The sequence below is a fragment of the Heterodontus francisci genome, chromosome 17 (assembly GCF_036365525.1).
Source record: "Heterodontus francisci isolate sHetFra1 chromosome 17, sHetFra1.hap1, whole genome shotgun sequence".
NCBI lineage: Eukaryota > Metazoa > Chordata > Chondrichthyes > Heterodontiformes > Heterodontidae > Heterodontus > Heterodontus francisci.
Window position 1 is genome coordinate 65547449 of NC_090387.1, and position 12311 is coordinate 65559759.

Below are 12311 nucleotides of genomic sequence, written 5' to 3' on the forward strand. Positions count from 1 at the left end.
CCTCTCCACCTCACTCTCCTCTCTCAAGATGCTCCTTAAAACTACTTCTTTAATCAAGCTTTTGAGTCACCTGCCTTTCTGTGGCTCAGTGTCAATTTTTGATTACGCTCCTGTGATGCACCTTGAGATGTTTTACTACATTCAAAGACACTATATAAACGGGACATCTTCCATAGTTTGAAATATTCTTGGTTATTTTAAACAAATGTTCAAAAAATTTAAATTTAATTTTAGGCTGCATGTATTGACACCGCAACACTGGGTGGAGCGCTTGCCGCACATATGCAGTGCACGTGATGTCTGTACAGGTAATTTTGGCTCAATAATTTATGCTGTCAAAGTTATTGCCAGAAAATGAGGATCAGGTTACTGTTTATATTACATAGGATTCTTACCAGTGCTTTAGGATCACATTCCACAACTCTTCATTTATAAATTAGGTTTACTGGTTTAGTGACAAAGTCAGATTCTGTTTTCCATTTCTAGGATTACAGCATATTTTGAGATTTTTACCTAAATCTGGGGGATTATATTCAGCAATTCAATTGATAATTTCCATTAAACCCCAAAATTACTGGCCTTGATGATAAAGCTGATGTGAAATGTGCTCATGATGCATACTGCATGCAACCATGTAGCCAAATGTTGTAAGCAGTTCATGTCAGACTTAAAGGATATGAGAAAGTATCTCTGCTTTTGAATTAATACCTAACTAAAGGCACGCCCAGTAGGATACCAATCCCTTGCCCATATTGTAGACATACATTACGGACTCACAACCTGGCCAAATTCTTCCCCTTGTCCAGCCATCTCCACTTGTCCCTTCTCAGTTAAATGAGTTTGTAAAACTAAGACACCTTCCAATTCCTTTGAAACCAATGAAACTCAGGTTACTTTCTACAAGGAGACATATCACACAAACACGCAGTTTGCACATGAACATTAAATCAATGAAAATAATTTAACTAAAGAAAAACAAGTATGAAATATAGCCAGTATTTAAACCAGCCTCTGGAACAGAAAGTTAGATTTACTTTAACTCAGACTATTCTTCAGAGCTAATATGGTCAGGGCTGACCAAATGATGGAGTAGATCAGTGGTACTCGAACTTTTTTGGTGCAGACTACTGTGGGCAAAAGACCCCACTGAGTTCCTATCTCTCCTACCCCACTCACTTTTGTTTGCTACCCTTAGATAATTCTGATGAGATTTTATGGGAAGAATTGCACTGCTTTTGAGGAGACACCAATGACACAGTGTCTGGTTCCAAGCTGGAGAACTTCAGTCTCATGTCAGGCTCCATGTTCAGCCTGTGCCTCTTGTTACGACCAGGTGAGAAAGGTGTCTCGGGGTCTCATCCAGCCTTCACCTGGTCTTACTGCAACAGGATTTAATTTTTTTAAACACGCTGTGGTTTGAGCTCCCCCTTGGTGAATCCTTGTTCACCACTTTCCAATTATAATGCAAAGTAATGAGCACAAACAGGCTTTCTTAGGTTTAAAGAAGAAAAGTGAAATTTATTAAAACTTAAACTCTAATTCAGTTAACGCCTACCGATACACACCGCGCCCCACACTAGCATGTATACGCGATACGCACATGCAAACAGAGACAGAAACGAGAAGAAAAATAGTGGAGAGGTTTGAGGTAATCGCTGAAGAGGGTTTATTTTTACTGTGCTTCGAATTCACTGTAGAGTTCTTGATTGTAGATAGATCTTGCTTTTCGTTGGGGCCCAGTATTCTTCTTAAACGTTGTTCACTGTAGGAGACTTTTCTCTCTCGGGGTTCATATGTCTTCAATGGATCTTGGAGTTCCATGAGAAAGAGTTGGAAGCAGACAGGAGGGAGATGTTCTCAATCCAGGAGTCAGGAGCTTAGAGTTCAAATTCGCTGTGGCAAGTTCAAAAACAATGAACAGCCAGTTAGCCATGTGACTAAACTGGTCTGACCACATCTGTTTGTGTATTCAGCCATCTTAGCAGTCAACCTGGAATGCGAGCTCCTCCGCCCTTAACATCTGGTAATCAAAAGTCCATTGTGGATTGAATGTGTCAGGGCATAATCTTTTGTCCCTTTTAGACACTGTCTGCAAATATGCAAATATCTTTCCAGTCATGGGACTGGTGTTTTTTTTTTAAAAAAGCAAGTTCTTTCTTTACTCCAGTAACAGTTTAAAAATCAATGTTCATGTGGTGAAATTAATGTGCCTTATTCTTGGCAGGTGGGGGCCTGCATGACTGTTGGAGAATTTTCTGAGCTTTGCTAATTATTACTTAACTTTGTAGAAATAGAAAAACAGGACGCAGCTTGTAGCTAACCTAATGGTCAGGAAATGTAGACAGAGCAACTGACCACAATCATCTGGCTTAGGAAGGGACAGAGCTCATGATGGATTTTGGGGAAGTGAACGCAGAGTGTTCGTTACTGACTCTTCCGCTTTTATCATGTTTGTGAAACCTAGCCAGAAATAATGGCCAAATATAGTACCTGGAGTGTGTACGTTAAATAGGGAACAATGGCTTGTTATGCTCGAACTAACGCTCTACTGACCTCGGACTTTGCAAAGGGCACAGAGCTGCAGGCGGTCTTGTGGTTGTCCTGTGGTTTATGCTTAATTGTGAAACTGCTAGCTCTGCTTCTTTTATACTATACAAGTCCACGGCGATCTGTAGCTCAGGGGAGTAGCACTGGACCGCATTTAGGTAAGGTGTGATCCCCCATGATATCATGCAATAAAGTGTTTGATTCTCAACGTCTGAGTCCGGAGAATTTGTTCAACAATTGGGCACAATCTGGATTTTCTCCAACAATGACACTCTTTGTTTTCAGCCCAAGTATTGAAAATCGAATCTCGCAGTTGCACGTCGTTGGAAATAGCAGCAGGTCCTTCAGAACAGCGTTGGCAAGCCCAGGATACTCAGAGTGTATATGGAGCCAAAAGTCAGTCAAACTTTTCTTTCTGAATACCAGCTTCAGTGACTTGCATTTTGGACCAGCCCACAGACCACCTGGAGGAACGAGGAACGTCGTGGAACACACTTTGAGAACCACTGGAGTCAATGGAGAGACAATGTTTGAAATAGCACACTAACTACTATACTTTCACGTATGTAAAAAAAAGCTGCTTGCATTTGCATCTGCAGAAGGAGCAGTTCTAACAAAGGGAAGTCATCAAAAGGAGCATATCTGATGAAAGGTAATAGACCTGAAACATTAACTCTGCTTCTCTCTCCACAGATGCTGCCTGACCTACTGAGTATTTTCTGTTTTAATTTCATCAAAAGGTTAACCTGCTTTTTTAGATTGCTACCTCTTTTATTAATTGCTAATTGCAGCAGTTAATAACTATCAATTAAGAGGCAACAAAGCGCACAACCCATAAACTGTAAACAAAATTTAACTGAAATTTATTAAATCAAATTAAAATTTTAAAAATCAGTAGAGATTAGAATAAGTGGGTAAATTGCTCCCTACTGCTCCACTTCCTTCTCGCTTTCCCCCATCCCTTTTCACTATTCTTGCTCCTCCTTTTATTTCTCCCTCCTTCCCAATACCTCTGTCACCGCCATCGAGTACCAGGACGCGCAGGCGCGGCGCTTTGTATTGTCGTATCACAGAGGGAGCATTATGACGCAGGGTGTGGCGGTGACCCGGAGCAGAGAATGCGGCGGTAACCATGGGCGACAGCGCGCGGAGCGGCCGTCAACCCCGCTGAAAGGTACTTGTTTTATGGACGCTTCTGGTAACCGCGTTGTAGAGCCGGCGGCAGAGTAGCGCGCTTAACCACCTGCAATCCGGCCTTAACAGTGGCGCTGGTGTCGTGCGGTAATATGAATATGGATTCCCGGCTATTTAAACCTACTGAAAGGAAGCGGCCTCGGGCCGGTTACTGTTGGCGGTGATGCGGTTTATAGGGCTATTAGATGAACCGGCGTCTAGCTAAAAATCCCAAGAGTTAGGCTGGAGCCACAGCAAAAAGCATCTGTCGCACACCCAACCCAGGTGCCAATAGTCAATGTGAATTTAAATGTGTCACGTGCCATGTAATGTTCGTAGGTAATTATTGCTTAATGATAAACTATAGTTTGCAGTTTATAGAATGAGGAATGCATTGCAACATACTGCTATTACGTGTTAAACAGTTTGTATTTATGCACTGACTTTAATGTAGAATAACAGGAACGTTCCAAGGTGTTTCATAGAGGTGTTAAAAAAAAATGGATGCTGACCTAAAGAAAGATATTGGGAGGGGGTAACCAAAAGTTTGGTCAAAGAAATGAGCTTAAAGAAGGATCTCAGAGGAGAAGAGTGAGGCAGAGGGAGGCGAAAGGGTTCAGGGAGGGAATTGGAGTATGATGCCTTGAAGGCATGGATGCCACTGGTTAGTATGAAATTGCACTAGCAACTTACTAATGTGAGCTGAGATCGCTTAAGCCTGTATTTATGTTATAATTGTGGCATACTTGTAAAGACTTTGCATTTAGATTAAAGTTATAAAGTAAATATGGATTTAGAATTTGATGATTCTGGAGGGAACTAGAGTGTGATACTCTCCTCTTTGCTCTGGAGTTGGTTTGGATTTACACAATGAGTTAAATTTTCTGAGTGTACACTAACAGTGAGATAACTTGCCTGTACATTTTTAAGCTTAAATTTTTTAGCACTTATTTTGATACATTTACACTATAACTGTATCTTAAACTTACTACTTAGAAGTTTTGTGCCATCATTTTATTCATTCATGGGACGTGGGCTTAGCTGGCCAGGCCAGTATTTGTTGCCTATCCCTAATTGCCCTTGAGAAGTTGGTGGTGAGCTGTCTTCTTGAACTGCTGCAGTCCATGTGGGGTAGGTACACCCACAGTGCTATTAGGACGGGAGCTCCAGGATTTTGACCCAGTGACAGTGAAGGAATGGCGATATAGTTCCAAGTCAGGATGGTGTGTGGTTTGGACGGGAACTTGCAGGTGGTGATCCCACATATCTGCTGCCCTTATCCTTCGAGGTGGTAGAGGTCGTGGGTTTGGAAGGTGCTGCCTGAGTAGCCTTGGTGTGTTGCTGCAGTGCATCTTGCAGATGGTACACACTACTGCCACTGTGCATTGGTGGTGGAGGGAGTGAATGTTTGTGGATGGAGTACCAATCAAGCAGGCTGTTTTGTCCTGGATAGTGTCAAGCTTCTTGAGTGTTGTTGGAGCTGCACCCATCCAGGTAAGTGGAGAGTATTCCATCACACTCCTGAATTGTGCCTTGTAGATGGTGGACAGGCTTTGGGGAATCAGGTGAGTTACTCATCGCAGGATTCCTAGCCTCTGACCTGCTCTTGTCGCCACAGTATTTACATGGCTGCTCTAGTTCAGTTTCTGGTCAATGGTAACCCCCAGGATGTTGTTAGTGGGGAATTCAGTGATTGTAATGCCATTGAATGTCATGGGGAATGGTTAGATTCTGTTTTGTTGGAGATGGTCATTGCCTGGCACTTGTGTGGCGTGAATGTTACTTGCCACTTATTAGCCCAAGCCTGGATATTGTCCAAGTCTTGCTGCATTTCCAAATGGTCTGCTTCAGTATCTGAGGAGTTGTGAATGGTGCCGAACATTGTGCGATCATCAGCGAATATCCCCACTTCTAACCTTATGATTTGAAGGAAGGTCATTGATGAAGCAGCTGAAGATGGTTGGGCCTAGGACACTACCCTGAGGAACTCCTGCAGTGATGTCCTGGAGCTGAGATGATTGACTTCCAACAAACACAACCATCTTCCTTTGTACTAGGTAAGATTCCAACCAGCGGAGAAATTTCCCCCTGATTCCTATTCACTCCAGTGTTGCTAGGGCTCCTTGATGCCATACTCTGTCAGTTGCTGCCTTGATGTCAAGGGCAGTCACTCTCACCTCACCTCTGGAGTTCAGCTCTTTTGTCCATGTTTAAACCAAGGCTGTAATGAGGTCAGGAGTTGAGTGGCCCTGGCAGAACTCAAACTGAGCATCACCTGAGCAGGTTATTGCTAAGCAAGTGCTGCTTGAAAGCACTGTCAATGACACCTTCCATCACTTTACTGATGGTCGAGAGTAGACTGATGGGGCGGTAATTGGCCAGGTTGGATTTGTCATGCTTTTTGTGTACAGGACAAACCTGGGCAATTTTCCACATTGCCGGGTAGATGCTAGTGTTGTAGCTATACTGGTACAGCTTGACTAGGGGCGCGGCACGTTCTGGAGCACAGGTCTTCAGTGCATTTGCCGGAATGTTGTCAAGGCCCATTGCCTTTGCAGTATCCAGTGCCTTCAGTCATTTCTTGATATCCGGCGGAGTGAGTCGAATTGGCTGAAGACTGGCATCTGTGATGCTGGGGACTTCAGGAGGAGGCTGAGATGGATCATCCACTCAGCACTTCTTGCTGAAGATTGTTGCAAATGCTTGAGCCCTTATCTTTTGCACTGATGTACTAGGCATCATTGAGGATGCGGATATTTGTGGAGCCACCTCCTCCTGTCAGTTGTTTAATTGTCCACCACCACTCACGACTGGATGTGGCAGGACTGCAGAGCTTAGATCTGATCCATTGGTTGTGGGATTTCTTAGCTCTGTCTATCGCATGCTGCTTACGCTGTTTAGCATGTAGCTTCAGGTTGACGCCTCATTTTGAGTTATGCTTGGTGCTACTCCTGGCATGCCCTCCTGCACTCTTCTTTGAACAAGGTTGATCCCCTGGCTTGATGGTAATGGTCGAGTGGGGGATATGCTGGGCTATGAGGTTACAGATTGTGGTTGAGTACAATTCTGCTGTTGATGGCCCATAGCGCCTCATGGATGCCCAGTTTTGAGTTGCTAGATCTGTTCAAAATCTATCCTATTTAGCACGGTGGTAGTGCCACGCAACCCGATGGAGGGTATCCTCAATGTGAAGACAGGACTTCATCTCCACAAGGACTGTGCGGTGGTCACTCCTACCGATACTGCCATGGACAGGTGCATCTGCGGCAGGCAGATTGATGAGGACGATATCAAGTATGTTTTTCCCTCTTGGTTCCCTCGCCACCTGCCGCAGACCCAATCTAGCAGCTATGTCCTTATAAACACGGCCAGCTCAGTCAGTAGCAGTGCTACCGAGCCACTCTTGGTGATGGACTAGAAGTCCCCCCACCTAGGGTACATTCTGTGCCCTTGCCACCCTCAGTGCTTCCTCCAAGTGGTGTTCAACATGGAGTACTGATTCATCAGTTTGTGTGGTGGGGGGGGGTGTCGGCATGTGGTACTCAGCAGGAGGTTTTCTTGCCCACGTTTGACCTGATGCCATGAGACTTCATGGGGTCCAGAGTTGATGTTGAGGACTCCCAGGCCAACTCCCACCCGACTGTATACCACTGTGTCATCACCTGTGCAGGATTTGCTAATGAAACCTGCCTGGAAGAGTATATGTTACAGCATATATGTCAAAGTCTGTAACTGATCAATCATTTGATAATTAGGGAGGAAAATCTGCTATCCTTGCCAATATGTGACTCAAGATGGTCACGTGGTTACTTCTTAAATAAAAACAGAAAATGCTGGAAATACTCAGCAGATCAGGCAGCATCTGTGGAGAGAGAAGCAGAGTTAATGTTTCAGGTCTATGACCTTCAGGCACTGTCTGTTTTTATTTCAGATTTCCAGCATCTGCAGTATTTTGCTTTTGTTTTAGTGGTTAATTCTTAACTGCCCACTGAAATGGCCTAGCAAGGCACTCGGTTGTATTCAAGAAGGCAGCTCCTTTGCACATCCATAAGGGCAATTAGGGATGGACAATAAATGATGGCTTTGCCAGTGACACCCACATCCTGTGAATGATTTTTTTTTTTAAAAATCCAGAGCATTTCACTGTTTACAGGAGAAGAAATTTAGCAAGAGATCCAATATTTTTACTCCCTTTAGCTGAGAAAATAGTTAGAATTTACCAAGAATTAGTAGTCCTGATTGAAAGATTGCGGCATGACTGCATTGGTTTTGTTTTTGTTTTTTGCTTGTGTTGATGTCCTGATTTAGTTGATTCCCTTGTCTATGCTGATCTGCAATACTGTGGCTTACTGTTATTCAACGTCTCAGTCACGCAAAACAATCAAAAACAAAAGTTCCAGCAATTTATTGTAAAGTTTATAATTCTTTTCAATGGCACAATATCAAATTATTGCAACGTTTACAATAGATAACACTAAATAAAAAGAAAAATGTAACCATTTGCGCAAAGCAGCTGCTCATGGCAGATGGTGTTGAATTTTGCAGCAGGATTCCCACCCTCTAATTTGCATAGGCTACTGACATGAAAAGAGAGAGTCCCGAAGGCTGTGTTGCCTGCCCAGTGCCAGGGCTAAGGACATTTACTTGGGGTTGGAGAGGAACTTGGACTGAGAGGGGAAGGATCCAGTTGTTGTGGTCAATGTGGGTACCAGTGACATAGGTAGGACTAAGAAAGTTTCTGCTGAGGGAGTATGAGCAGCTAGAAGCTAAATTTAAAAAGCAGAACCACAATGGTGGTAATCTCTAGATTACTACCTGAGCCAGGAGCAAATTGGCATAGGGTAAATAAGAGAGTTAAATGCATAGCTCAAAGATTGGTATGGGGAAAAATGGGTTTCAATTCATGGGGACCTGGCACCAGTACTGGGGAAAGAGGGAGCTGGACTGTTAGGACGGCTTACACTAGGGCAGCAGGGAGGGCTTTAAACTAAATAGGTGGGGGTGGAGGAAAATTTAGAAAGTTAACGAGAAAGGACCAGGCAATAGTGCAGGGTAGCGATACGGGTAATGACAACCAGAGTGTGACAGGAAGGGACAGAATTTACAAACATAAGAGTGCACCAGCAAACAAGGTCAGAGTAGGGAAAAATGGTAAAAAGTCAGAATTAAAGGCTCTTTATCTGAATGCATGCAGAATTCGTAACAAGATGGATGAATTGATAGCACAAATAGTCATACTAGCCATTACAGAGACATGGTTGCAAGGTGACCAAGGCTGGGAACTGATTATTTTAAGAGTATTTGACATTTCAGTAGGATAGGAAGAAGGGAAAATATCGTGGGGAAGCTCTGTTAAAGGATGAGATCAGTATAGTAGTGAGGAATGATCTTGGCTCGGGAGATCAATATGTAGAGTCAGTTTGGGTGGAGATAAGAAACAGCAAAGGAAAGAAGTCACTTGTGGAAGTAGTTTATTGGCCCCATAAGAGTAGCTACACTGTAGGACAGAGTATATATCCAGTAATAATGGCAGCTTGTAAGAAAGGAACTGCAATAATTGTGGGTGATTTTAATCTTCAGATAGATTGGACTAATCAAATTAGCAAAGGTAGCCTGGTGGATGAGTTCATAAAGTGCATTAGGGACAGTTTCTTCGAACATTTACATTCTGGAACCAACCTGGTAATGTGTAATAAGACGGGATTAATAAATGACCTCAGAGAAAAGGATCCTTCAGGCAAGAGTGAGCATAACATTATAGAATTTCACATTCAGTTTGAGGATGAGAAATGTGGGTCTGAAGCTAGTATCTTACCCTTGTAATTGTTTTTATTTAAGTTTATAAAGACAGAATTGGCTGAAGTGGACTGGGAAAATAAGTTAAAAGGTAAGAGAGTAGAGAAACAGTGGCAGATATTTAAAGAGATATTTCATAACTCAACAAAGATATATTCCATTGAGGAAGAAAGACTCTGAGAATGATGCACCGTCCGTGGCTAACTAAGAAGGTTAAGGACAGTATCAAATTGAAAGAAAAGGCTGCAAAGATTAGTGGTAGGCCAGAAGATTGGGGAAATTTTAGAAAAAAAAAAGGAGGGAGAAATTGGAGTTTAAGCATAAACTAACAAGGAATATAAAAACAGACAGTAAAAGCTTCTACAAATATATAAAAAGGGAGAGAGAGTAGCTAAAGTAAGCATTTGTGCCTTGGAGGATGAGACTGGGGAATTAATAACCCATTATTAAACAAGTATTTTCTATGTCTTCACCATAGAAGACACAAAAAGCATCCCAAGAATAGTAGAAAATCAGGAGGCAAAAGGGAGGGAGGAACTTTAAACAATTACTATTACTAGAAAACTAATGGGACTAAAGGCTGACACGTTCCCTGAACCTGATGGCCTGCATCCTAGGGTCTTAAAAGAAGTGGCTGCAGAGATAGTGGATGCATTGGTTTTAATATTTCAAAATTCTGTAGATTCTGGAAAGGTCCCAGTAGATTGGAAAACTGCAAATGTAATGCCTCTATTCAAGAAAGGAGGGGGACAGAATGCAGGAAACTAGGCCAGTTAGCCTCAGAACAAGCAGGGTGAATAAAAGAGGAACCAGTAGATGTAGTATATTTGGATTTCCAAAAGGCATTCGATAAGGTGCCACATAAAAGGTTACTACACAAGATTAGAGCTCGTGGTGGGGGGTAATATTTTAGCATGGTAGAGGAGGCAACAGACAGTCGGAATAAATGGGGCATTTTCAGGTTGGCAAGCTGTAACTAGTGGAGTGCCACAAGGATCAGAGCTGGTGCCTCAACTATATTAATGACTTGGATAAAGGGACTGAATGTATTGGAGCCAAATTTGCAGACAATACGAAGGTAGGAAAGCAACGTGAGGAGGACACAAAGTGCAAAGAGATAAAGATAGAATTTAGAACTTTAGAACATTACAGCGCAGTACAGGCCCTTCGGCCCTCGATGTTGCGCCGACCTGTGAAACCATCTGACCTACACTATTCCATTTTCATCCATGTGTCTATCCAATGTCCACTTAAATGCCCTTAAAGTTGGCGAATCTACTACTGCTGCAGGCAGGGCGTTCCATGCCCTTACTACTCTCTGAGTAAAGAAACTACCTCTCACATCTGTCCGATATCTATCACCCCTCAACTTGAAGCTATGTCCCCTCGTGTTTGCCATCACCATCCGAGGAAAAAGACGCTCACTATCCACCCTATCTAACCCTCTGATTATCTTATATGCCTCTATTAAGTCACCTCTCCTCCTCCTTCTCTCCAACGAAAACAACCTCAAGTCCCTCAGCCTTTCCTCGTAAGACCTTCCCTCCATACCAGGCAACATCCTAGTAAATCTCCTCTGCACCCTTTCCATAGCTTCCACATCCTTCCTATAATGCGGTGACCGGAACTGCACGCAATACTCCAGGTGCGGTCTCACCAGAGTTTTGTACAGCTGCAGCATGACCTCGTGGCTCCGAAACTCGACCCCCCTACTAATAAAAGCTAACACACCATATGCCTTCTTAACAGCCCTATTAACCTGGTTAGCAACCTTCAGGGATTTATGCACCTGGACACCAAGATCTCTCTGTTCATCTACAGTACCAAGAATCCTCCCATTAGCCCAGTACTCTGCATTCCTGTTACTCCTTCCAAAGTGAATCACCTCACACTTTTCCGCATTAAACTCCATTTGCCATCTCTCAGCCCAGCTCTGCAGCCTATCTATGTCTCTCTGTACCCTACAACATCCTTCGGCACTATCCACAACTCCACCGACCTTAGTGTCATCCGCAAATTTACTAACCCACCCTTCTACACCCTCTTCCAGGTCATTTATAAAAATGACAAACAGCAGTGGCCCCAAAACAGATCCTTGCGGTACACCACTAGTAACTAAACTCCAGGATGAACATTTGCCATCAACCACCACCCTCTGTCTTCTTTCAGCTAGCCAATTTCTGATCCAAAGCTCTAAATCACCTTCAACCCCATACTTGCGTATTTTCTGCAATAGCCTACCGTGGGGAACCTTATCAAACGCCTTACTGAAATCCATATACACCACATCCACTGCTTTACCCTCATCCACCTGTTTGGTCACCTTCTCGAAAAACTCAATAAGGTTTGTGAGGCACGACCTACCCGTCACAAAACCGTGCTGACTATCTCTAATGTACTTATTCTTTTCAAGATGATTATAAATCCTGTCTCTTATAACCTTTTCCAACATTTTACCCACAACCGAAGTAAGGCTCACAGGTCTATAATTACCAGGGCTGTCTCTACTCCCCTTCTTGAACAAGGGGACAACATTTGCAATCCTCCAGTCTTCCGGCAGTATTCCTGTCGACAATGACGACATAAAGATCAAGGACAAAGGCTCTGCAATCTCCTCCCTAGCTTCCCAGAGAATCCTAGGATAAATCCCATCTGGCCCAGGGGACTTATCTATTTTCACACTTTCCAAAATTGCTAACACCTCCTCCTTGTGAACCTCAATCCCATCTAGCCTCGTAGCCTGAATCTCAGTATTCTCAACAACATTTTCTTTCTCTACTGTCAATACTGACGCA

General features: G+C 43.2%; 1 protein-coding gene across 5 annotated transcripts in view; it reads left to right on the plus strand.

The window, feature by feature from the left end:
• Positions 1–281: 281 nt before the first annotated feature.
• The window catches only part of zdhhc1 (zinc finger DHHC-type containing 1), a 105517-nt gene continuing 93487 nt past the window's right edge, over positions 282–12311 (plus strand). Inside the window, exon 1 of one of the 5 annotated variants that reach the window (XM_068049552.1) lies at positions 282–308. In XM_068049552.1, coding sequence (XP_067905653.1) covers positions 297–308 — 12 coding nt within the window. In that variant the 5' untranslated portion in view covers positions 282–296. Of the gene's footprint in view, positions 309–3178; positions 3200–3620; positions 3722–3741; positions 4006–4038; positions 4060–12311 lie in introns of those variants that run through there. The other 4 variants (XM_068049555.1, XM_068049553.1, XM_068049554.1 and 1 more) reach the window with 4 other exon arrangements.